The sequence below is a fragment of the Vombatus ursinus genome, unplaced genomic scaffold (genome assembly GCF_900497805.2).
Source record: "Vombatus ursinus unplaced genomic scaffold, bare-nosed wombat genome assembly UNPS02014804.1, whole genome shotgun sequence".
Classification (NCBI taxonomy): domain Eukaryota; kingdom Metazoa; phylum Chordata; class Mammalia; order Diprotodontia; family Vombatidae; genus Vombatus; species Vombatus ursinus.
In genome coordinates this window covers 2,607,360-2,633,090 of record NW_020954582.1, presented here as the reverse complement: position 1 = coordinate 2,633,090, position 25,731 = coordinate 2,607,360, and the positions used below count along the sequence as shown (strand labels likewise).

General features: G+C 45.4%; 2 protein-coding genes and 1 non-coding gene across 4 annotated transcripts in view; all 3 read left to right on the top strand.

Annotated features, from left to right (window-relative positions):
• Positions 1 to 6,395, top strand: part of RABGGTB (Rab geranylgeranyltransferase subunit beta) — a 6,903-nt gene extending 508 nt beyond the window's left edge. The window contains exons 1-8 of one of the 2 annotated variants that reach the window (XM_027874050.1): positions 218 to 400; positions 776 to 973; positions 1,940 to 2,045; positions 3,037 to 3,089; positions 3,175 to 3,285; positions 3,807 to 3,932; positions 4,761 to 4,910; positions 5,559 to 6,395. In XM_027874050.1, the coding sequence (XP_027729851.1) occupies positions 353 to 400; positions 776 to 973; positions 1,940 to 2,045; positions 3,037 to 3,089; positions 3,175 to 3,285; positions 3,807 to 3,932; positions 4,761 to 4,910; positions 5,559 to 5,699 (933 nt within the window). In that variant the 5' untranslated portion in view covers positions 218 to 352 and the 3' untranslated portion in view covers positions 5,700 to 6,395. Of the gene's footprint in view, positions 1 to 217; positions 401 to 775; positions 974 to 1,939; positions 2,046 to 3,036; positions 3,090 to 3,174; positions 3,286 to 3,806; positions 3,933 to 4,760; positions 4,911 to 5,558 lie in introns of those variants that run through there. The other variant, XM_027874051.1, reaches the window with a different exon arrangement.
• LOC114051700 lies at positions 1,088 to 1,171 on the top strand. The gene has a single exon (XR_003570193.1). It is a non-coding gene; the product is annotated as a small nucleolar RNA SNORD45 (small nucleolar RNA).
• Positions 6,396 to 7,719: 1,324 nt separating the features above from the next.
• Positions 7,720 to 25,731, top strand: part of MSH4 (mutS homolog 4) — a 90,634-nt gene continuing 72,622 nt past the window's right edge. The window contains exons 1-5 of the mRNA XM_027874059.1: positions 7,720 to 7,981; positions 13,388 to 13,570; positions 16,621 to 16,784; positions 22,083 to 22,193; positions 23,903 to 24,018. Coding sequence (XP_027729860.1) covers positions 7,720 to 7,981; positions 13,388 to 13,570; positions 16,621 to 16,784; positions 22,083 to 22,193; positions 23,903 to 24,018 — 836 coding nt within the window. The remainder of the gene's footprint in view (positions 7,982 to 13,387; positions 13,571 to 16,620; positions 16,785 to 22,082; positions 22,194 to 23,902; positions 24,019 to 25,731) is intronic.

Sequence of the window (25,731 nt, the reverse complement as noted above, 5' to 3'; positions counted from 1 at the left end):
CGAGTGCATTTTGGCTCGTTTTTGTTTGGCTTCTTACTTGACCCTTACGGTGAACTGCTTGTTTGTTTGTAGTTGTTACTCAGTCATTTCCGACTTTTCATGGCAAGGTTACTTGGAGCCGTTTACCATTTCCCTCTCCGGCTCATTTTACAGATGAGGAAATTGAGGCAAACAGGGTGAAGTGATCTGCCCGGGGTCCCACAGCTAGTTTGTGTCTGGGAGGTCTGGCGCTGTCCACTGCACCACCTGGCCACGCACACCACATGGTGGTTTACGATCCAGTAATGGAATAGTCATCAGCTCAGTCAAGTTCTGAACCTTCCCAGAGGTCACTTTTTTCAAGAGAAGGATCATGACTTGTGTTGAGTCCCTGACAGGATCATTGGGACTACTTGTCCAGGTAGCTAGCTCAGCATTTTGGAAAGAGAGGTACCTTTGTCCTCTGCGGGGGATGTTCCTGTGCGCACAATCCCATGTTAAGTTGGATTTTTGCCATGATTTCCTAGTTTTGTCCATTATATGGCTAGGTCCTTGAGCAGAGGTTGATTTTCAGATCAGTCTTAGTGTTGTGTGGATACTCCATAGTACCAAAAATTACAGAATCATAGCTAGCATTGAGGTTATTGAAGTTTGCTGTCAGAAAGTGAATTACTATAAAAGCATATCTGCCTTTGGAAAAAAAAAGGTTACCATGTTACATAAAATGTATACAGTATTATCCACATACCACGTAATGCTGCAGCATAATGTGATATGATATAAATGTTCATTTTAGGAATACTGTATGTCTGAATACTTGAGGATGAGTGGAATCTATTGGGGACTAACGGTGATGGATCTAATGGGACAGCTTCATCGAATGAATCGAGAGGAAATCCTCACTTTCATAAAGGCGTGCCAGCATGAGTGTGGTGGCATCAGCGCCAGCCTCGGCCATGATCCTCACCTTTTGTACACTCTTAGTGCTATTCAGGTAAATGTGGTCCCTTGCTTTTTTTTTTTTCCTTGTTGTTTGAATCACCTAACAGCCTTGGGGACAATTTCTAGGTAAGGCTATTTGTTTTGAGATTAAAGCTGTTACTCTCAAGGTCAATGATGTGATGGCATGTATTAGCTGAATCTAAAGTTGATGCATATCACTACTTTAGCTCTAGAATTACGCTGAGACCTTGGAAATTCATTTTTCATGATCACTTTAATCTCTCATGGTCCACTCATTACATACTAATGTAAAGTTACACTGTCCCCAATTGATAATTGGGACAGTAAAGTGGAGAGACGACTGAGAAGTAGGAGGTGGGATTCTCAGGTCCTTGTTCTGCCTCCAGCTTGCTGTATTACTGGGCATAACTTGCCTTCTTTGGGACCATTGAACTCTTTAGTGGAGACCCCTGGCCTCCCTAACCTAACTTGATATGGGTGATTTGCCAAGCACGTGCAGTTCCAGACAACGATCTCCCTGCCCTGGGGAGCTTACATTCTGCTAGGGAAGACAAAATCTGCAGAAGTCCTAAATCCTAACCTGTATAATTTAGGAGAAGAGAACGTCCTTTTCTGAACTTGTTTCTTCTGTAAAATGCGGGCATTGGGATTAGGTGATCTGAGGTTTAAATATAGTTTTAAGAGTATTGGATGGACATCTGATGTCCAAAATGTTCCCCAAAAGTAACCTATCAGCACCCTGGTGAGGTGGGCCCTTTGGTTTTCACTTTGTATTCCTAGTATTTTGGACTAAGCAGGTACTAAATAATTGCCAAAAGATTAACTGGAAATTGTGGTTTTTGCGTTTAATTCTTAATCAAAATAGGAAAAAGAGACAGTCATTAAGATGAATTTGGGAAGGGCTTAATTAAATTTCAGAAAGTTGGGCCGTTCGTGAAGAATGTTGTGAAGGTCAGTGACGTAAATTTTAGTAATTGGTGCATTTTTTATTTTGCAGATTCTTACTCTTTATGATAGTCTTAATGTTATTGATGTAAATAAAGTTGTTGAATATGTCCAAAGTCTACAGAAAGAAGATGGGTCCTTTGCTGGCGACATCTGGGGTAATTAATGCCTTTTATGTCAGTTTAGCATAATGACCAGAATTGCACTGTTAGAGAGTAGGCCCTAAGTGCAAGTAAAGAGTTCACTTAGAAGCGGAGAATTGGTACTCCATAATAGGTTGCTTTTAAATTTTTAGGAGCTTATGTGGCAAGTTAATGTGTCCCCGTGTATCTGGGACTTTAAAAAGAAATTCAATTCTTTAAGTTTGCCATCTTTTCAGGTCCCACTGAGCAGCTGGTCTGTTTGGAGATATGTCTGTCTGCTGGAAGTGCCAGCATGTACTGTAGTAATTCTATTTCAGCATACGTGAGCACTGGATCAGAGGGGGCAAGTCTAGGATGATAAGGTAGGTAAATTTCACCCCAGATATTTGGTGGCTTTGTAAAGTTTTTTGATATTTTCTTTTTAAAAGAATCTGCACCGGAAAGGAGGGGGTAGAAATAAGAAAACTTTACAAACTTGCTGAATATTTGAGTGAAGAGGGAAAGGGAGAGGACAGCATTACACCTTAGAAATGTAGACCAGGGCCTTCTGTAGGCTTCAGTATTAGCATCGTCGCCTCGCTGATAACAGTGCAGGCTGTGCTGTCCGGGACAGGGATTGACTGAATACCAACCAGCTGCTTGATGGGATGTGAAAATAGAGTTGTTTTTATCTTTGTTTTTAAAGGAGGGAGGAGTTGTTATCTATCCCTTCCTGTGCTTCTAAGACATTTTTAATTCTAGGATTGCTCCGATTAGTTAGCTCTGTGACCTTGGGACTAGAGAGCCTGCTTCCCCTAGCCTGCCCAGCTTGGCGAAGATCTCCGTGCGTTTGCTGGCTATAGATGCTAGATAAACGTTAGCTGTTGTTGTGAATAAGTGGGACCAGGTTGTTATTTTCAGTTTTGCTAACTGGAGGAATGGTGTGGCTATGGAATGTTGGGAGATGGCAGATCTTGATCTAATGTGATACACTGGAGTGTTTATATTATGGTGCCTTTTTCCCCAGGTGAAATCGATACAAGATTTTCTTTCTGTGCTGTGGCAACATTAGCACTTTTGGTGAGTTTTAAGTATTGTGTTGGAGTTGTGAACTTAACTATCCCTGTCTTTGGAATTTCATTGAAAAACACTTTCTGTCTTGTAGGGGAAGCTAGATGCCATCAATATTGAAAAGGCAATAGAATTTGTTTTATCCTGCATGAACTTTGATGGTGGATTTGGGTGCAGACCGGGCTCCGAATCCCACGCTGGGCAGGTAAGTTATCTGGAGCATTCAGGCAGTAGTTGAATGTTGACCCGGGGCCCCAAGTCCCACGATGGCTGTGTAGTGGCACGTTTTTATTTTTATACAGTTCACTAGCTGCGTTTCATCCGTTTTTTGGAACTGGCTCCCCACTCCTTCGTGGGACAGATCCTTCCCACCTTTCCTAGAAACCAGAAGCACTTAGCACTCTGGTTTAGCCTATGGCATTGTAGGTGATTTAAGGTCTGGGAACTTTGTTACCTTGCTTTTTGGCCACAAATAGTGATTATCTTCAGCACAGTACTGAACAAACATTCCTACCTGGGTTCCAAGTGCACTCATTACCATTTAAAATACGGTAAGATACAGGGGAACAAAGATGGCTTTGCTGACAGATCACAGATAGTTGAGCACAGTCTTCTCTCTGGGGCTTACATTTAATTTTCCAAGTCATCCTTAATTTAGCAATAATCTTCTAGCATGGAAGTCAGCATCAAGTTTTATGTACATGAACTTTATGTCTGTAATTTTAGATCTATTGTTGCACAGGATTTCTGGCAATTACTAGCCAGTTGCATCAAGTCAATTCCGATTTGCTTGGTTGGTGGCTTTGCGAACGCCAGTTACCGTCCGGTGGCCTCAATGGACGACCAGAGAAGGTAATTGTAATCATTCGAATCCTGAGAATTGGCACAATCTCCCTGCGTTTGTTCCCCTAAGGATATTCCCCTTGGCCTTTTTTGGGCTGTCACTGGAATTCACAATTAAAAAGTCGTCTTGACACTTTTACAACATAAACTCCTTTTTGAGGCTAGATTTTTATATTCCACGAAGGATGTTTTGTTAGCTTTTTAAACAGTAGTAGAGAGTTGGCTCAGGCAGTGAAGCTGTAGTCCTCCTGGTGCCCAGACTTGGACACACTTGCTAACCCCTCCCCCCCACCTTTGCCTGCTGTAAACTCTAGTACCTGGGGTCATCTTCACACCCAGTCAGCAGTTGGTGCTAGTGCTGTAGGTTGTAGTGCTTGGAGGTTCTTTACTATTTCTCTAACCTGTAATTCTTAGCTGCCTGTTCTGCATTAAGAAAGACCCTATCCTAAGCTCTTTCCACATTCAATTGTGGAGTGTTTCTAAACTGGAAGCTTTCATTCCTTCTAACTTAACTCTTTTATTTTTTTATTTACTTACTTATTTTTTGGAGACAGTTGGGTTAACAGTCCCACAGCTAGTAAGTGTTGTGTCTGAAGCTGGATTTGAACTCAGGTCCTCCTGACTCCAAGGCTGGTCCTCTGTCTACTGGGACACCTAGCTGCCCCCTGCTAACTTAATATTAACAGGGCCTAGACATTTTTCCTTACTAGGGTAGCCTATTTAAATCCACCTGTCTCTTAATACTGAGCAGTTTTTTCACATAGACTAGATTGGGTTTGGTGAGGGGGTGGACAGTTGTCGGAGAAACGAATGTTTGTTACCTTTTTTCCTCCTTAGCTACCAGATGTGTGTTATTCCTGGTGGGTGTTAGCTTCCTTGAAAATAATCGGAAGACTGCACTGGATTGACCGGGAGAAATTGCGCAGTTTCATCTTGGCTTGTCAAGATGAAGAGACCGGAGGGTTTGCAGACAGGCCAGGAGATATGGCAAGTTCTCACTATAGCTTTTGTGTGTCATACCTGGAGCTGTAATGAGATGGAGCGCCCCATTTGAAAAATTGGGGATAGTCCTTGGAAGGCAGGATGGGTTTTTGTTGTTTAACAACTATGTGACTAAAGGCCTCTCCTTGAAAATAAAACAGGATGGGGAGCGGGCCTTTGAAATATTTTTTAAGTAAACTCAATACAAATTTATTGGGGAAAATTTTTCTCACTACTGGGCTATTCACAAGTTTCAGACAAAACAGCATGTAAAATTAGGCAAAATAATGTACTTTAATTCCTCAGGCACTATAAAGGAAAACAAAGCCTCCGGTTTAAAAAAAAATGACATCATATGTCTCTGATAGAGTATTTTAATTTGTCTATTTAGGGCTTTTGGTTTATACCAGAATACATTTTACTTAATTAAATGGACTGGTTTCTTCTATGCCAGAATTTGTTAAACTGGTTTTTGCAAATAAAAACTACACCTTTGTTTCAATGTGATTAGTTCACTTTGCAGCCCTTTACATTTTAATTTTACTTCATGTTTATAGACCCCTGCTTTCTGGAGGCCTTTTGCAGTTGAACTTGTGTTGTAATCTATCAAAGAGTTGTATGGTTACTGACCTTGCTTTCTTAATTCCCAAATAGGTGGACCCTTTTCATACTTTGTTTGGAATTGCTGGACTTTCTCTGTTAGGAGATGAACAAATCAAGCCAGTCAATCCTGTGTTTTGCATGCCTGAGGAAGCACTTCGAAGAATAAATGTGCAGCCAGAACTTGTGAACTAGACAGCAGGCCCACTAGACTTGTACTGTTACCTTCTTTACTTTTTCAAATGTGCACATGAATATAGCAAAAAAAACCAAGCATTTTGGTGAATGCTCTGATTTTGTACATTGTGTCAAATCGATTTTAATAAATTATATAGTCATATATTTATGTTACATATATATTGTAAAAAGTAACTCTGTCCTAATACTTAGCTTCAGGTGATTCACTGTGATGCTGATTGATAGTGCAATAGTTTAATGGTACTTGAAGCATGTGATGGGTCATCATTTCAAGAAGCAGGAAAAACTAGCATGCTTAGTGTTGCAGTATTTTATGCATGTAATCCCTTCGGAAATGATTGCCAAGTATTAGAATTTTTGATGGGTAAATAATGAAAAGATGTCATTTCTGTTTGATAAGCTCTTCATAAAAACCCACCAACAAATGAAAGCCCTTCTTTATCAGGACTGTAGAAGTCTTTTGTCATTAGTGTTCATGTAAAGTAAACTTGATTGTAACATCTTGTACTTGGGAAAGGACTGATTTGTTGTGCAGACTTGGTTCCTGTAAATGGGTTAGGAAAAGTTAGGACCCTGCCCACCTATATTGCATACTCTTGTACACGTCCCAGAAAAACGTGTCCGAACGGTAATGTGATGATTTTCAGCCTAGCATGGAAAAATGACAGAATAAAGTGAGTATCTGGGTTGAGATTTTGTGTCCCCCTGAATTTTTTTTGTCCAGAGATCGTCCGGTTTTCACACGGTCACTGCGTTGCTGCTATTGTGCTTTAAAGGGGCTTCCTTTAGTGGGGCAAATGCATCAGAAGTGCAGAAGGTCACTTGTAAAATCTTGGAGGTGGTGCTGTTAAGAGGACATTTTAAAAGGGGTCGTTGAGGAGGCCCCCAGGTGGCTGAATTAGAGGCTGTAATGCTATTCTCTAAGCTGAGAAAGCTCAGAGCCACACAAAGCAGGCCTCGACATGGGAGTGCCACTAATCGAGTGGTTTAATTAGAGCGAAGTAAAAGCCCAGGTTATATACTTGAATCACAGCTAGGGAGGGAGGGGGGCGAAGGCGGATTGCAGTCATCTAGAGGTTTCCCACCCGAAACCCTTCAGCTCCCCGGTACGGTAACTGTGGTGGCAGGTCTCGGGGACCGTGACGGCCTCCCCTAAGGCGCAGAACCAGAGAGGGCCCACGCAAGGCAAGGCCCAGCGATGGCGAGTGTTGGTCCATCAGCTCAAGCTGCATTGGGAGCTCCGAACTCCCAAGCCAGAGAGGCAGCTCCTAACGAGATCGCTGCTATGTTCATTACATATGATTAATGTGAAAATCACGAATTCCTTCCTCAGCGGGGGCCACTGGGTGGGCGTGGGCGTGGGCGTGGGGGCGGCTCGCAGCAATCGACGATGGGCATCTCAAGGGCTTCCATCTGGTCTCGTCATCAACGACGCTTTAGGATCCTGCCCACGCGCTCCCCCTCGGCCGTCACTCTGCATCCTCCCCCGGGGGCCGAACTGGCCTCGCGGCGCCCGAAGAGGCGGGCAGTGTCGGGCAGTGCCAGGCAGTCTTAACCCGGCTGCGTCTCAAATGCCCTCTCCTCGATGGCCCCCCCCCCCCCCCCCCCGGCTTCCCGCGGCCCCCGCGGCCCCCCCCCCCCCGCCCCCCCCCCCCCCCACCCCGGTCTGTCCACGTGCTTATTCCAAGCCTGGGTTCCTTCCCTTTGAAAACGGCCTTCCTCGTGGAAAGCCCACTCCGACATCCTTAGCCTGGTTTTTCGAGTCTCCCTCCAGCTCCGCGAATGGCCGGTCCCTCCCTACATTCCCCGCCGCTCTAGCTTCCCCTTCCGGGTCTATTTCCGGTTCCGGCGGGGCGTGCCTTTGCCGCCTCGCTCCGGCCGAGAGGCCTGCCGGGAGGGGGCGGGGCTCCGTCGGCGGGCGCGGCCACGTGACTGTGCGCCTGCGCCCTGCTCTTCTCCTCGGGCCCGGCCCTCCATAGATGACGCGTCAGTGCGAGGCGGGGCTCCCCGGAGGAGGATGTCTGGGCCGGAGGCTCGGAGCCCTTCGTGTTCGCGGCCGTGGGACTCGTCCTCGCCCGCGAGAGGGATCCCGCCTCCGGGCCCCCGCTGCAGATCCGGCGTCCGGCGGACTCCGCTGTGGGGCTCGGCCGAGCGCGGCCTGCCCTTCCCCGGCGGCGGCGGCTCGTGGTCGGGGCACGGGCCCAGCAGCAGCCCCGGCCTCGTGCGGTGGAGCAGCAGCAGCCCCAGCCCGCCTGGCAGCGTCCCCGGGGCAGACCGAGGTGGGGCCGCCCTCGTCCCGCCCTGTGGTGCCTCCGGGTGGGGGAAGGGACGGCGGGGCTGCGGGTGTCTCCAGGCTCCCCTCCCCCACGAGGTCAAATTAGTAAGTCGTCGGCCCCCGGGAGGGTTAGGCTCGGTCCGCCTCCGGCCTCTTCCTCCTTTGTAAAGTGGGGACCCCGAGGGTCCCTCTCCTGCGGGGGGGGGGGCGATGATGACGTCATGGAGAGCCGGGCCGCGTGGTGCCCCTCCCCCGCTGTGCGCCTCCTACGAGGCCGGCCCCACGGTCTCCGCGCCTTCGAAGCCTCGGCAGCTTGTTGTTTTTTGTAGCGGGCCTGACTGTTTTCCGACTAAAAAGAATTGAGTTTCTCGCCCATAACGAAGGGAAAAAGCCATTTTCACGAGTGTGCGTAGGTGGCCACCATATCTATCTATGTGTCTATTTCTAGCGCTCACCCCGTGCAGACCCTTAGCGGTGTTTAGCCGGGAGCCCGAGCGCGCACAGAGGGGCGAGACACGAGCTCCGGCCGGCAGGGATTGGGCAGGGGCTCAGAGGGAAGGCTTGGGGCCAGGACGGAACGGGCGGACGAAGCCTAAAGAGGCCCGCGGGACTACAGAGTAATGTTGCATGTGCGTGTAACAAAACGCAAAAGAAACCACTTAAGTCAAGTACAAACTCGGCACGTCCAAAACCGAACTCGTTAGCTTTTCTCCCCAAACCTCCCTCTTCCAGATTTCCCCGTTCAGAGTGGAACACCATCGTCCCAATGCCTCCCTCAGGCTCATAAGCTAGGAGGCATCCTGGACTCAACTCTCTCACCCCCCATATCCATATCCAATATGGTGCCGGAGCCTATTGATTTTACCTTTGCAACATCTCTGTAATGTACCCTCTTCTCTCCTCTGACACTGTCACCCCTCCCCCCATACAGGCCCTCATCCCTTCACATCTGGGCTGCTGCAGTGGCTGCTGGGGCATCCCCCCCACTCTGGGCCATCCTCCCGTGAGCCGCCAAAGTGATTTTCCAAAGCACAGGCGCAGTCATGACATTCTACTCATTAAAATCCATTAAACTCCTTAGCCCCACTTCCGTATTTTCTCAATCTTCTTAAACCTGTTCTCACCCTCCTTATTTATTATTCAGTGTGCTGGTCTTGCTATTCCATGAACAAGACACATCATCTCCCAACTCTAGACATTCTGCCCATGTCTAGAATGCTCTTCAACTCATTTATTGAACACTTACAGTTATAAGACATTATGCTGTGTCCTCTTCATCAGAAAGATAAGGGTTTCTAAGAACATATCTTAAGCCCACTTGGGGAAATCTGAAATGTGATTTTAGTCCCATTATTGAGTTTTAATAAACATTACCCCTAAGTCATCCCTGGTGCTTGACACACCTGTATAATCACCTTAATTCTTTTTAGTCGCAAAACAGTCAGACCCACTAAAAAAAAAAAAAAAAAAACACCTGTGTAATCAGTCAATAGCAAGTATTAAGCATTACATACCAATCACTGTACAAGAGCTAGGAGTACAAATACAAGCAGTCAATCAAACATTAAGTGCTAAGATGTGCCAGGCAGTGTGCCAAGCCCTGGCGTTACAAAAAGAGGCAAAGGATAGTCCCTGACCTCAAGGAGTTTACAATCTAATAGGGGAGACAATATGCAAATATATACGAGCAAGCTATGTACAGGATAAGTAGGGAATAGTTAACAGAAAAAAGGCACTGGGATTAGAGGGGTCAAGAAAGGCTTCCTGTAGGTGGGCTTTCAGTTGGGACTTGAAAACCAGGGAGGTCAGTAGGTGGAGCGGACGAAGGAAAGCATTCTAGGCCTGGGGGATGGCCAGAGAGATGGAGGGTCTTGTTCGTGAAACAGCTGAGAGACCAGTATCACTGGATGCAATGGGTGCACAGTGAGGTGTGAGAAGACTGAAAGGTAGAAGGGTCCAGGCATTGAAGCAAAATAAGAGACAAGAACGTTTCTATCCTGAAGGGGTTTACATTCTGATGAAGGAAGACTGCATAAAATGAAGCTCAGGAGGAGAGGGGGAAGGTGAAGGTACCCTGTGGGAGGTGGGGTGGGACAGGGAGTAGCAGAGAAGGCTGTCGTGCAGAGAAATGAAGACCTCGCCGGCCTGTGGGTCCTCTTTCAGCGGAGGCTGTACGAACAGCCTCCGGATGAGAGGGAGATAGCTAAGGGCAGAGAGTATTTCCATTGTCAATTCCAGGGCTTGAGTGGGATTCCAGGATGATGGGGTTGCTGGAGCATGATGAAGAAAGTCCAGAACATAGCCTGGTGAGAAATGAAGATACAGCATATAAAAGGATTTATTTAATGTATTTGTAGCGTGTAAAAGAATAGGGAGAAGGGAGGAGGAAGGTTGTCAGAAGTCATTTTCTGAGCCCCAGCTGCCTGAAGTTAAATCATAAACATTTATTAAGTGTTTACTATGTGCCAAGTACTGTATTCAGTGCTGGGAATGCTAAAAGAGGCAAAATACAGTCTGCCCACAAAGAGGGGAAACAATATGTAAATATATACAAAGCGAGCAACATAGAGAAAAGAAAAAGTAATTAACAGGGAAGGCACTGGAATTAAGAGGTCTTAGGGAAGACTTCTTGTAGATGGTAGGATTTTAGTTGGGACTTAGAGGAAGCCAGGGAAGTCAGTAGTGGGAACAGAGAAGGGAGATCACTCCAGGCCTGGGGAAGGCCAGAGAGAATGACCAGAGCCGAGAGATGGAGGGTCTTGTTTGTAGAACAGCCAGTAGACTAGTGACACCATATGGAAGAGTAAGTGTCAGAGAGTACACTGTGAAGACTGGAAAGGGAGGAGGGGCCTAGGGTATGAACAGAGCATTTTGTATTCGATTCTAGGGGTGATAGGAAGCCCCTGGAGTTGACTAAGTAAGGGAGACATGATCAGACCTCTAGGAAAATCACTTCAGTGGCTCAGTGGAGGATGGACTGCAATGGGGGAGAGTTGGGGCAAGCAGACTGACCAACTTGGGGTATGCATCAGCAATCTGCTTCTCCCATCTTTTAAATTAAAAAAAAATTTTTTTTTTATTATTTTTGATAGGCAGTGGTGTTAAGTGACTTGCCCAGGGTCACACAGCTAGTAAGGTCAAGTGTCTGAGGCCGAATTTGGTCTCGGGTCCTCCTGACTCCAGGGCTGGTGTTCTATCCACAGTGCCACCTAGCTGCCCCTTTCTTTTAAAGTTTTTTGAGACCTTTTTGATTAGCTTCGAAAGACTCCTGGCAAATATATTCTTTTAAAAATAGATTGTATTGATATCGTTTGTTTTTCCAATTTATCCTGGCTATGTCTTGTTCATTCATAGTTGCTTGCCTGCTGTCTCCATCATTAGACAATGAGCCCCTTGAGAACAGGGACTGGGGGACTGTCTTTTGCTTTTATTGGAATCCTCAAGGTGCCCTGAGCACCAGAAGCAATTCAGAAATGTTTACTGACTGACTGATTAATCTCTCTCCCCATCTGGAGAGCCATACCTTATATAAAAAAAAAATCTTTAAAAGAAAAAAGTTCAGCAAAACCATCAAAAAAAATTCTGATTTGACATTTACCAATTCTCACCCATAAACCTCTACTGTCTCTACAGAGGAGTTCAGAATGGTGTCTTCTTGCACCTCTCCTTCGGGTCCAAACTCATTCCTTTTTAAATATGTTTTTATTTTCTCACCATGGTTTCCTTCAGTGTTGCCTTCTCCCTCTCGGAGAGCCATTTCAAGTAACAGTATTTTTTAAAGGCAAAAGAGGAAAAAGTCAATATAAATTATCAATGCACAAGGAAAACATGACAGTGGAAGCCATGTTGCCTACATGTGGATCCTGCATCTCTGCAAAGGAGTTGGCGGGGGAAGGGTTCTCCTATTTCATCTTTGGGGCCAGCCTTGTTCTGTGTAATTGTAATATCTATTTTAAATTCTTTTGTTATTCTTTCCTTTGTTATTGTGGTCATTCTATAGACATTGTTTTCTTGGTGTTTCTTACTTCACAATGGTTCAGTTCCTGTCTTTCCATTCAGGCAAATGACAGCCTTTGTTATGTGCGCTCCATCTCTAGTCACAAAGTCATTTTGTGACTACTGTGCACTTTCTTAGCCAGCCATTAACTTACCAAATGAATTTTTCTCTCCCGTATCCCTTGACTTCAGTGGATACAATGAAGAAAACTGACCTGGGTCATTATGGTCTTCACTTTCTTGAAGAAATTAAAGAATTGGTAATACTTTTGAACTTCCTTCTGGCGATGTCATTTATACCCATGTTAAGCACTAAAAGTGGGTAGTTGTCATCCATTTTGAAAAGTCTTGGGAGGCTCTCCGTCATGTCTTGAACATAGGCTCCAGGGAGACTGTAGGGCTCTCCATTATAGTTACCTGGGGGACAGATTGCTTCCCCTAGTCACCTGAGCAGGGAGTCACCACCTAAGATCATGCTTCTCTGCTGAAACTTGGATGGTGGCATTTGTGGCTCGGCTGTACCATTCTTTGGGTAACGACAAGCTTCTTCCTCTTCTTTGTGAAGAGCCTCAGATTTTTTTTTTTAATACACATTGTCCATTTTCTTCCCTTTCTCCTTGGTGTAATACTCTTCAGCTCTCTGACGTGACAAGGATCTAGTCTTCCCTCCATTTTAGATTTCCTATTGAAGCTTTGCCTCTTTTTCCTTTTGAAACTTAATTCTCTGGAACAAACTGGAGAGATGGTGTTGGAATCCCTTCACTTTTTTCCTCCAGGAGAGAGATTAGCCTACATATGGAATGCAGTATAATAGTCATTCTGTTGTGCAGAAACACACACACTGGCTACTTCATGTACAATTTCTCCTCCATAATGGCTGAAATTTTCATCCTTGTATTTTGAATAATTTGTGGGTACAATTGGGCTTTACCACTTGCTTTGAAAATGTGATTTTATTGCAGTGAAATTGATATATTAAGGAACATTTTGAGCATAAAACAATTTTGGTTTGCTTAATGAATGATCTCCACTCATAAGCTAAAACTTTTCTGAGGCCCTTTCCACAGGCAAACTTCAGATCTTTTTCAAGATAAAGTGCCATGTGTATTGTATCTCTTCTGTGCAATAGGAGAGAGGGGATGGCTTCCAGGACTCCCCCTCCCTTCAATCTGTGTTCAGATACCATCAGTTCTTTCCCTGACGATAAGTTGCATTTTTCATCTTAAGTCCTTCAAAGTTGTCATAGATTGTCATATTGCTGAGAATTAGTCATTCACAGCAGATCGCCTTACAATGTTGCTGTTACTTTGTACAGGACATAATACATGGTTGTTTAAATTCACCATGACTAAATGATTTTGATGTATTTAAGGTTTTTAAAACTGTTTGTTCACATTTTATTTTTCCTACTTAGATTCATACTTTGGGGACAAAAGTTCTTTTGCAGAAAATGTCAGTGCACCGAATTTTACCTCTGTTGCAAGTTCATCTTCAGCAAGAGATAGCAGTTTTGCTCCAGTCATAAAGACGCCATCGACTTTTGGCAATCCTGCCAGATCCAGTTATGGAAGTAAGACGCCTCAAATGGGACATTCAGGTAAAAAGCGCAGAATGTGAAACTGTTACATTAATATGTTGTATTTTATTTCCGTGGAATCCCAGACATCTAAAGTGAAGGGTGACGTGGCGGAGTGTTTGATTTATTTATTTGTTGTGGAGTATTGAAGTAGGAAATGAGACTGGGTAAACTTTTTTCCGAGATTGTCCTGAGAGTCATGAAGTCTGCTTTAGGCACAAACAGTGAGCTCGCTGTTGCTGCTCAAGCAGAGGCTGTCAGGGGCTTTAGAGAAGGGAGAGAAGATTCCTGCACCTAGGTTTAAGGATCGATCCCGTGGGGAAGCTGGAGAAGAGTACATCAGGCTTGGGACGTCCCCTCTATTCTTCCTAGCCTGTTGACCTTGGACAAGTCACATCGCTTTGCTGGACCTCCATCTGCTCGTCTGTGAAACTGGTGGGACTGGATGCTCCCTTGTTCCCCCTAGCTCCAGATTCTATGACGTGGAGGTTCTCTGGGGAAAACCTTTTGCCAAAGTGGGAGATGGGAGCTCGCCATCTTGGATCTTCACAGAGTGTGCCATTAGCTATTCTCTTGGGGTTAACGGGACTTCTGTAACTTCTGTTCCCTTTTCTTTCACCACCTTCACACAAAAAATAAAGTCACTACCCAGTTGCAGAGTTTCCAAAACACATATCCTCCTTTTTTCATTTCAGCAAGGAGGCCTGCCACGTCTGGTTTTTGTTTATTTGTTTTTGTTTTGGGGCAAGCAAGTTCCAAAGGAGCAAACTATTTAGGATCCTAGTTATATTCGTACTTTGGGGACAAGAGTTGTGTTGCAGAAGGTGCTTTTTGCTTTAACCCCACATTACTGTCATTAAATAGCTGACTGGGAAAAGTAAGAGAACTAAGTAGAATTAGGGCCTTGTTGCACATGTGGAAAATAGGTATGCTTCACACTGTGGTAGAGTTATCTTTCTTTCTGCAGATGTTAAATAATCAGTTGACTAACAATTGTGAAAGTAAAAACATCACCGAATCTTAAAAGGGTCCCCTGCCTGCACAAGACCCACCTGGCAAATGATAATGCTGGGCACTGAGCTTGGCACTGAGGGTACAGATAAAAGAGCTAAACAAGGCTCTACCCTCAAGCCACTCATCAGAGAATACATACATACATGTCATAAAGAGATTCACCGTCACCTCAGAGGGCAAGCTAGCCGCTGTGGGGAGCAGGAAAGGCCTCTGGTCTTCAGGAAGAAGCCTAAAGTCTTGAAGGAAAATTGATATGGCAGTAAGTGGAGATGAGGTCCGAGAACATTGCAGGCAGGTACACAGACAGCTGCCATGCGTCTAGTCCACAAGTATTTATTAAGTGATCAATACCCCATGCCTGGCACTGTGCTAGGCCCTGCAGTTGCAGTGAAAGGCAAACTGACAGTTTCTGCCCTCAAGTTTACTTGTAAAAAACTAGTTAGATCTGAGCTTTGTGCAGAGCGGATGGACAGTTCTGTGAAGGGAAGGCATGAGTGGGGGGGGGCACCTCTTTTGGGAGGTGGGATTTGAGTTGAGTCTTAGAGGAAGTCAGGAAGCCAAGAGGCGGGGAGTTAGAGGGCCAAGCATTTCAGATGTGGGGACAGCCAGGGCAAAGGTGGGAGGTGGGTAGCTGTGTGTGAGGAAAGTAGAGGCTGTGGAAGGCAGTAAGGAGTCAGAAAACTGAAAAATTAGGAAGAGACCAGGCTATGCTGGGCTTTAAGTTCCAGCGAAAGGAGTTACAATCTGATCCTGGAGGTGACCGAGAGTCGCTGAGAGTGGAGGGCAGCTTGGTGCTGAATATGAAGGGTTAGACGGCTCTGGCAGGAATCCTGGGGGAAGTTGGGAGAGCCAGTGGGGGGTGGAATGGGAGGTAAATGGGAGCTGCTGTGAATTTGGCAGCAGATCAGCTGTGAGGGCAAGGACGGAGTCGAGCATGACCCCACGGTGGGAATCCAGGGTGACCGGAAGGGGAGGTGATGCAGGGGGTGCCAAGGCAGGATCAGCCAGTCAGTCAATCATCAGGCATTTCTTAACTGCTTACTGTGTGCCATGCACTGTGCTAACACTGGGGGATCTGTACAGAGAATGGTAAAAATAGGCCCTGCCCTCGAGGAGTTTACCTTCTAATGGAAGACAGTAAATACAGTTGAAGAAGGGGATTGGGACGAGCTTTAAATGCTTGACCTGGGCGTCAAAAGAGGTTCATTTTACTTAGGGACTGTTCATATTGTCAGTGTAGCACAGCCCCTTTGGGCCAGAGCTTAGTAAGTGGACTTCTACTCAGAGTTCTGAGGTTGTTTTTTTTTCATCTTCCTGGCTAAGGAATACTGAGCATTTCGACTGGGTAGGTTTTGGGTTCGAGTCCATGGCAGCTTTCAACTGGTGGACAACAAGCTAGAGAAGGAGGCAGTAATGCTCTCCATTCCTTACCAGAGCAGGGGCTGGGTGTGGGGTGTTCACGGAGGACTCGCCCCTCTGGGGTGAAGGCTGCTTATCCACCTTTGGCGGCTGTCTGGCGCTCAACTCTCACCTGTGGTTACAGGAAGCTGTAGCATGCACACCAGCTCTCTCCTGGTAAACAGTCTTGGGAGACAGGCTAAACTAGGTTGAGGGTAACCTAGAGGCCTCAAACCAGTTGGTGAGATAGGGGGATGTATACCCCAAGCATGGGAAGACTTTCTGCCATCCACCCCATGGGTGGACAAGAATAATATGTTCCAGTGGCCATGAAGGTGGTTGGAGCAGGTGTTATGGAGTGCGTAGAACTTGGTTGGACATCAAAGATGCCAAGGTCATCCACTGCATCCTGAGCCATTGGCAGTTGTCCTGACTTTTGTCTTGCCACTGGACTTCAGTGATCTGGAAGAGAGTGAGCTGGTTCTTCATCTGGTTTTGTCTTGACTTGACCATGCTACCTGGAGTTCTTGTCATTAGTGAATATAAAAATTCATTTCTGGTTGTCATAGCCACGTGCTAAAAGTTCATGCCTTAAGGACTTTTAAGAAAAAATAAAAGTCTCTGGTTTTGATTCAGTTGCTTTTCTTAACTTTTAATAGTTACGTCCTCATCTGCAGTCTCGACTCACTCTGCTGCCTCGGTTATTGTCGCGGTTGTCGAAGGGAGAGGGCTTGCCAGAGGGGAAATAGGAATAGCGGGTATTGATGTGAAAAGGCCTCAAATTGTGTTATCCCAGTTTCCTGACAACACGACATATACCAAGGTAAGTATGGAACAATACAAAAAGTTGACACCGGGAACTCTGTGACATTTTTCAGGTTTATTCTTTGAGAATCAGCTGATTTATTGGTAGAATAGTAATCATGATTTCCTGGGTACTGATGGCCTATTCTGAACTAAGATAGAGTTGTTATTAAGCATTGGCTTAATTATTGAAAGTTTTAATTTGGGTTCAGAACTTGATTTCATCAATGCGGGACTCCCTCCACAATTTGAGAGCAACAGCTCCCAGCCCATCTCTTGTTATTGTCATGCTCAGGCCCTCTGAACCCCTTTGGTGTGTTGTGGGCCGTAGGCTGGTAAGGCCTAGGGAGGAAGCCTTTTTCAGAATCATGTTTGTAAAGGCATGCAGTAAAACACAGAGGGTTACAAAGTCAGTCTGCTAGTCAGTCAGTCAACATTTATTAAGTGCCTACTATGTGCCAGCTACCATGCTAAGTACTATGGACCCAAAAAGAGGCAAAAGACAAAAGTGCTCTCAAGAAACTCAGAGTCTAATGGAGACAACATGCAAACAGATAGGTGTGGGATAAATAGGAAATAAAGGTGCTAGAATGAAGAGGCTTGGGGAAGGTTTCCTGTAAAAGGCAGGTCATAAAGGAAGCCAGGGAGGTCAGTGGTCAGAGCAGAGGAGGGAGAGCATTCCAGGAACTGGGACAGCCAGAGAGAATGCCCAGAGCTGGGAAATGAAAGGTCTTGTTCATGGAGCAGTGAGGAAGCGAGCGTCACTGGATAGAAGAGTACATGTGGGGGAGTCTGGTGTAAAGAAGACTGGAAAGATAGGATGGGGTGAGTTATGAAGGGCTTGGAACACCAAACAGGATTTTACACTTGATTCTGAAGGTGATCTGGAGCCAAAAGGAAACCAGTTCTGTTGATGTAGATGTATCAAAGTGCTTTAAAACAAAGTTCGTGGGCCCTAGGTCAAGCAGCCTGACCTAGAGAATGCCTGGGGTTATTGGGAAGTCCAGTGACCGACCCATGGTCATAAAACTAGCCTAGGCAGGATGTTAACCCAGGTGTTCTTGATTCCAGGGCCAGTAAGCTAAGGGCCTTTATGCCATAGTAAAAAATGCAGGCTAAAAAAAAGATATTGGGCTCATATTTAAAAATTTCCAAATGGCTTTTGAAATTTTAGATTCTGAGATTTAATACTATAAATTAAAACTCCCTATTGCTTTTGGTGACCAGGGAGCTGGGTGGCATAGTCGATCAAGTACTGGAATTGGAGTCAGGAAGACCCGAATTAGGATTTTGCTTTGAAACTTGTGAAATCTGAGGCCCTGAACAAGTCCCTTAACCTGATGCAGCCTCATTTTCCTCATCTGTAAAATGGAAATAGTAATAGCACCAACCACACAAGGTTGTTGTGAAGATGAAATGAGATAGCATACGTAAAGCGCTTTGGACACCAGGTGCTGCAGGTGTTTGCTCTGTCACGAACCCGTAGTCTGTTGGTGTGAGGGCTTGGTTCTCCAGCAGGACTGCAAAGCAGGAGGGTCGTCTGTTGGAGAGAACGCTGTTCTAGGTCCCTCCTTTGTGGAGAACAGAACTAAGGCCTGGACGGGTAGAGCTGGGGTGGCACCAAGGCCGCATCCTGGGGTGCTTCTGTTTTACGTGGTTTTTGCATTTGGAGCATTCATCATCTCAGCAGTGTGATGGACTTTTTATTTCTCAGAGTAAAGGAAATGGGGAAGAGTCTGTAACAACAAGACTGCTTGCCAAAAGGTGTGCACGTGCTTTATTCACAAGACATCGACTCAATCGCTTCATGGTTCTTCCTTCCTTTCCCCACATTCCTTTATTAGGTTGAATGCCTACTGTGTGCTGGGGGCTGGGGATAAAAGACAAGAGTGAAGCAGTCCTGGGAGATGCAACATTGAGGGTGAAGGAAAAAGCATTTATTCAGCCCTTACTACTGGCAGAGCACAGTGCTGACCATGGCTAAACAGGCAGAAAACCAGGATGGTCCCCGCTCTCAGGAAGCCCACATTCCCATAAGGGGAGAAAACACAAGACAGGTTTCAGCTGCAGGTCCTTGGGGTGAAGGGCAAAGGAGACAGGGACTCCGCATCTCTGGGGTCATTTTCCCTGGTGTCATTTGATGGAGCCAAGGGCTGTGTTGTTGAGAATCTTTCCTGAGTCTTCAGTGGCTGTGATGGCTAAGGAGGCCAGGACTTTGTCCCCTAGGTTTGCTCGTAGAGCTCAGTGGCAGCGGAACCAGGCTGGTAAGATCAGGGGGACCTCAGACTTACTTGCTTTTGTGTATTGTGTACATGATGGCTAGGGAGGAAAGAGGCTGGTGACTTTGCACAGCCCTCCCTCATTTCGTGACATCTGCTTCCTGATGTCCCCGTCCTCTTCCAGAATAAGGACAAACAGCCATTGTGTACCTAAGTGCACCCACTGATCAGCCTGTCTGTTACCCAGCACCAAATCGTCTTAAGGACTCCAGCTGTGCCGTGTGGTCTGCGATCTGGTACTGCTCACTTCCTTCCCAGTGTTTTTCATTAAGTCTCTTCATATGCTTGACCTTTGGTTCCTGCAGTTGAATTTTGACACATCTTGTCTCTTGCCTTTCTTTTGAATTCCATGTTAATCTTTACGTTATTAATGTATTTTCTGCAAATGACATAATTGTTAGATTTTGCTTTTCAACCCATTCTGCTCCCCTTCTCCTTTTCGTGATTACAAGAGCTTCCGGAGACTTGGCACTCTTCCTTCTTCAGCCCTATCCAGCCTCTTATTCCCACCTTCCCTTTTCCCAGGCCCTCCCTGTACGTATCCATGGTGAGTGTATTTCTGCACTAAATTCTGTGTGTGTCTCCTTTATCTTTGTAGTCTTCTTTATCTGGTTCAGATAAGAGTGAGGTCAGGAGACGTTTGTTCACTCCACCCTTTCTTGCCTGTTTGTTTACTCTTCTTCTCATGCGCCCTCTTTATACAGAGTAGTAAATTCCTCCCCCTTCTTTTTCTCATTTATTTTCCGGTATATCATCCCCACCCCCTGCCCCCTTCTTCTATTCAAACCAACCAAACCACGTCTAGCCCTAACTCTTTCTGTACCCTATGAAGAGACTGAGATTCTAAAGGGAAAATTCTTTCTTCTCGTCCTGCTAGATTCATCATTGTTGAGCCTTTTCTAATTTTCAAATGTGTTGGCTTGTCTGTGCCTCCATACTCTTGTGTTTACATTTCAGAGTTTCTGGCCAGCTCTCTGTGTTTGTTTTTCATCAGTAATTCCTGAAAGGCCTTTATTTTCTTAAAGTTAGATATGATAACTCCCTGGTGAGCTACACTCAGTTCTGGAGGGTGAATTATTCTCAGTTTGTAAGCCTTTATCCTAGTTTGAGATTTTCTCTTCTTTAAACTAGTAGCTGCCAAGCCTTAGTTGATCCTAACTGGTTCCATGCTACTTTAGTTTTTTCCTGTATGACTGCTTGCAGTTTTTTGTTGTTGTTGTTGTTGTTTGTTTTTGACTTGGAAGCTCTGGATTTTGAAGTGTTTTCAATTTGGAGTTTCATTCAGTAGGTGAGGGTGGATTCCGTTTCTGATAGATCTGGGAAGTTTTTTTATGATTTCTTGAAATATGATGTTCAGGTTTTTTGTCTGGTCATGGTTCCTGGGGCCTTGGGGTAGGTGGAGGTGGCAGGGAGTTTAGCCTGTGCAGGGAAGAAGAACGTTTGACCTTTCACCACAAGGAGGAGAACCTTCGGGCCAAGTGACCACCCCACTTAGAGTTTGTGAAGTGAAGTGAAGAATAGGAAAGCCAGAAGGAATATTCTGACCCGCCTGAGATTTTGTGAAAGGAGATTTTAGAGCATCCAGAAGAAGGTCAGAGTCAGAAGCCCATGGACTGAACTGGGGGCAGTAGAGGAAGCCAGTCCAGGAAGAATGGGAAACTCTCAGCAGTGATATTCTGAAGACATAAAATAATAATTACAAAGAGGAAAAAAAGGAAGTTATTTGGGGGAAAAAGACCCAGTATGGATACAAAGAGAACTTGCCAGCCAATTTAGATTAAAAAGACATGTGCAGAAAATAGATGTAAGAGTAGCTTCCAGAGAGTGCAGCAAGTTGAAAAGCCTGGCAGAGCTCAAGAGAATAGTATTGAGTTCTAAAGCTCAGAAGATCAGAGGGGAAAAGAGCAGGGTCAGAGATTGGAAGGACTGTGGTGGGACAGTGACCCCTGATGGCAGACACAGTTCAGAGCTGCCTAATCCTTACTGGCTTCTGGAGAATGACCTCTTGACTTGAGTAGACAGAACAGAAGATACCCAATGGGAAGTTGTTAGCCACGATAAGTAAAGACATAATGAGGGAGATCAGTGCCTTTAGTGAGCCCAAGTGCCCTGGCCCAGGTGAGCTGCATCTTTAGGTCAGGGGTGTCTGCACATGGGTGATGTCAGGGTACCCCTGACATATCCAAGTGTGTGCAATGCTGTAAGTAATACTTCTGAACCTTGTAATGCAAGCTTTCGTATGGATAATGAGTAACATTTATGTATTGCTTTAAGATTTACAAAGAGCTTTCAGCATCCTGGTTAGACTGGTATCTTCAATATTATTTCCCAATTTTACAGATAAGGAAATTATGGTTCATGTATTTTAAGCGACTTACTCATGGTTACACAGCTAGTAGAGGAGCTGTGATTTGTCAGGAAAGAAAAATGAACTTTTCAGTATACCCCGATATTTATCTAGTTCTAACAGTAATACCTTTTATAATCAGTAAAATCCCTGTATGTACTTGAAGTCTCGTACAGGAGGGTAGGCAGCTGCAACATGCCTCTACCCACCAGACATCACCCCAACTTACAAATGATCTTAATGGATTGGAACGTTTCTCTTGTCCAGATTTGACCTGTGTCTGTGCGACCCTAGGGGTATTGCTCCAAATGGAAGAGACAGGGCTGCAGTAGAGGATACGAGGACTTCCTTAAGACAAACCAAAACAATAACTAATCTAAAGTAAGGTAGTGCGTTTGAGAAGCTGGAACATATTCTGAATGTGGGACTGGAACCTGGGTCGTTTCAGAGTATTTCAAATAGAATGTAGCCTAACTTGATTCAGATGATGTTAGTCTATGTTCATGTAAGATACATATGAGATATATTTGAAAAATGCAGTGGAAAGTTAATATAATTAGTGGAAATGTAAGTAATTGTCTGTTTGGGTTTTTATTTAAAGAAACCTCTTGATGAAAATGAATTTTTTTTTTTGTTTCAGAATATACTTTAAAGTAGTGTTTTAAGAAGCTGTTTATGTAAACTTTTTCAGGTAATTACCAAGCTAAAAATTTTAGCACCGTTGGAAATAATAATGTCTAACACTGCCTGTGTTGTGGGGAATTCGACTAAGCTCTTCACCTTAATTACAGAGAACTTCAAGGTAAATTAAGAAAATGTTTTTTAACCTTTAGCAGGGATAAAATAAAAGATACATAAAGCTCTATCTTTCATGTTAAGGAATATAGCCACTGGTAACCTGCTTGTGAGGTGTGGTGGATGGGAGCAGGGGTGCTAGCTGGGCCCCCTACTCTGGTTGTAGGGCCCCTCGTTTGGGAAGGCGCTCCTCCTCAGAGAAGGGCTTTAAATACGGCCTGGATCATTCCTCTTCAGGTATGTTGTGGTGAGAATTCTTTTTGGGGGATGGGCTGGATTAGATGGCTAATAACATCTTTTACAATTCTGGAATTCTGTGATTTTTTTTGATTTATGCTTTTAGGAATATTTGAGAGCAGTGTGAAGGATGTATCGGAGTTAGGTGGGAATTATGGTTGTCCATGTGAGAAATGATGAAGGCCTGAGTCAGTGGAAAGGAGAGGATAGAAGTCAGAAATGTCCCGGAAGCAGGATTGTTGAGACATGGCAGCTCACTGGCTAGGGGTGTTTGAGGAGAGAGGAGAGTCTCCGACCAATCCACAAGCATGTGTTGTGTCTCCTCTGTGCTCGGCACTGTGGGGGGCCTTAGACAGCTTCAAAGTTGAGAACTCAAGTGACTGGGTGTCTGTGGTCCAGTCGGGCTGCCCACTGGTCATCTTTTGCTCTTCATGTTTGATTGGCTGACCTTCCCCCCCCCCAGTCCTGCATTTCTAGGGCACTGCTTGTCCAGTCAGATCAAGAAGAATGTTTAAGTGCTTCGGATATAAAGAAAGGCAAAAACCCCAGTCCCTGGTTTCCAGGCCATCACAGCTCAATGGGGACACACACATGCAAGCAGCCATGGACACATGATGTATTCAGGACAAAATGGAGGCAGTCTTGTGGGAAGGCAGACTGAGAAAGTCTCCTTGCAGAAAACGGGGTTTGGTGGAGGCTTGAAGAAAGCCAGGGAAGTCAGAAAGCAGAGACGAAAAGGGAGAGAGTTCTAGGGGTGGGGGACAGCTAGTGAAAATGCCTGGAAGTGGCAGTGGGAGCGTCCTTTGTGAGGAACAGTAAGGAGTCCTTGGATGACAGTGTGTGGCAGGGAATAAGCATGAGAAGACTGGAAAGGGAGGAAGGGGCAAGGGTATGAATTTTATATTTGAACCTGGAGGAGATGGGGAGCCATTGGAGCTCACTGAATGTAGGCATGACACCGCCACACCTGGACTTCCTGGAGATAGCTTTGGCAGCCGGGTGGTCAGTGAATTGTGGCTGGAAGAGCTTTGCGGGACGGAGACCAGGCAGCATCTGTTGGGATGGCCCATTTGTGTCATCAGCAGGCTGTGGCTGGTACTGGCCACTCTTCTTTGACTGATACGCACTAGCCTCCTTACGTCTGCCTTTGCGGGGCCTATGGAGATGGATGTTCTAGGACCAGGAGCAGCGTAAGAGTGGGAGAAGAGAATTGCGTGATCTCCAAGGCCTGGCCTCTATCCCCAAGGATGTTGATAGAAGACCCGAGTCTTCTTGTCCTCGGGTTCCTATTCCCTTGTAATTTGTCATAGGAAGGAGAGAAAGTCATTTCACTTCCAGATTTACATGTTGGACAATGGATCCTTTCGCTCCACGACATTAAAAGTTTGGACAGTACTTGAGCAACCCATCCATGTGCTTAAATCGACTTGAAAGTACAGCAGTTTGAGAATCTATTTTGAGATCACAACTTTCTTTCAGAATGTGACTTTCACTACCATTCAAAGGAAATACTTCAACGAAACTAAAGGGTTAGAGTACATTGAACAGTTATGCGCAGCAGAATTCAGCACTGTCTTAATGGAGGTTCAGTCCAAGTAAGTATCATTTAGAAACAATATTGGTTGTGCAGCTTAAAACAAACATCATGGTTCCCTTAAACATCCTCACCTCAAGTTCCTAAACCTCTACTTCCCCAACTTCGGCCCCGATCCCCCTCAGCCGCACATGGGGATGGTCGCAGCCTTGGTCTTCCCATCTGCCGTCTGGGTTCCTTTGCTGTGATAAAGAGCTCTGAAGTTTCTCTGTCCAGCCAGAAACTGCTCTCATTCCACCTCTCTCTGGGCCTTGCGGCTCTTAAGCTTACTTTTTATCATCACTTCACCCTCCCCTGCCTCTGCCCCTTCAGGCTCTGCAGGCATCGTCCCTGCTCAGCAGCATTTGCCTTCCTGCCTCATCTTGGTGCCGTGGTTAGTTCGGTTTTATACTGTTGTTTCTCCCACTTCCTTGTGCCCTTGTCCTGTTTCTGCTCATACTCTGCTGTAACCTCCAATACTTATTTATTACCCCCTCTGTCTCTCCCTCCAACCAACCAATCCATATTTTTTTTATTGAGTGCCTACTGTATGCCAGACACTGTGCTAAGTGCTGGGAATTCAAAAAGAGGTGCTTACAATCCAATGGGCGAGGCAGCATGCGAACACAAAATGCACAGCAGGCTCAATGCAGGATAGAGAAGAAACGATTAATAGAGAAAAGGCACATCTCCTCCTCTGCTTCCATTCCGATGCTGCAGAATCAAATGTTTCTAGAGGAAGTCACCTAATATGTCATTTTTTTGTGACCTAATTTCAACTGGGCCCTCATTGCAGCAAGGCAAATCTTTGGTTCTTCTCTAATTTGGGAAAAGAGAATGGGGTCGTGTTTTGGTCGTGTTGAGTTTTAGATACCTAGGCAATATCCAATGGGAAGTGTCCAGTAGGCAGTTGGTGACGAAGGGTTATGGCTCAGGAGAGAGTTTAGGACTGGAATATGTGTTTGCAAGTCAGAGAGAGAGACAGAGAGAGTCTACGAGGGCAGACGAGATCACTGGGAGAGAAGAGAAAAGGGCTTGTCCAGAGCCTTGCAGGGGTGCCCACTTAGGAGGCTGGACTGGACGATGAGCTTGAAAAGGCCGTGGAGAAGGAATAGCAAGACAGATGAGATGGAAACCAGTGGCGAGCAGCGTCGGAGTGCAAGGTAGTAGGCGAATGAAAAAAGAGAAGGTGAGGAGAAGAAGAGGGAGATGAGCAGTGTAGGCAAAGTTTTCTGAGCTGTTGTTAAAGGATGAGGGAGGCTTGGATATTGTCCCCAGTAAAAAGTCCACAAAGATAGACTGAGGCATGTTCTTGCTGAGCAAGATAACAGTATATGAATAGGGCACCGAACCTATTAATAAAGGGGTCAGTGGCTTGCCTCACTTTATGGAAAGACCCCAAGATGAAGACTGAACTTATTTTTATGAGGGTCGAACACAGAACAGAGCAGGGTAGGCACGTTGTGGGGTTGAAGACAACACGATTGCTTGCATGACTGAGGTGAGGGGAACAATATGATTGGTTGGAAGTTGGTAATTGAGAGGCTACAGCAGCCCCCTCCTTCCCTCCTGTAACCAAGCAGTGTTCATTGTTTGAATCCGCCTGCAAGGTTAAAAGATAGTGGGCCAGACCTCTTTGGGTAGCAAACCAGATGTCCTTGAAGGATAGCTTGGTGGTGGAAAGATACTGGCCCCGACTCCCTGATGATAGCCCATCCCCCAAGGACAGTAGCAT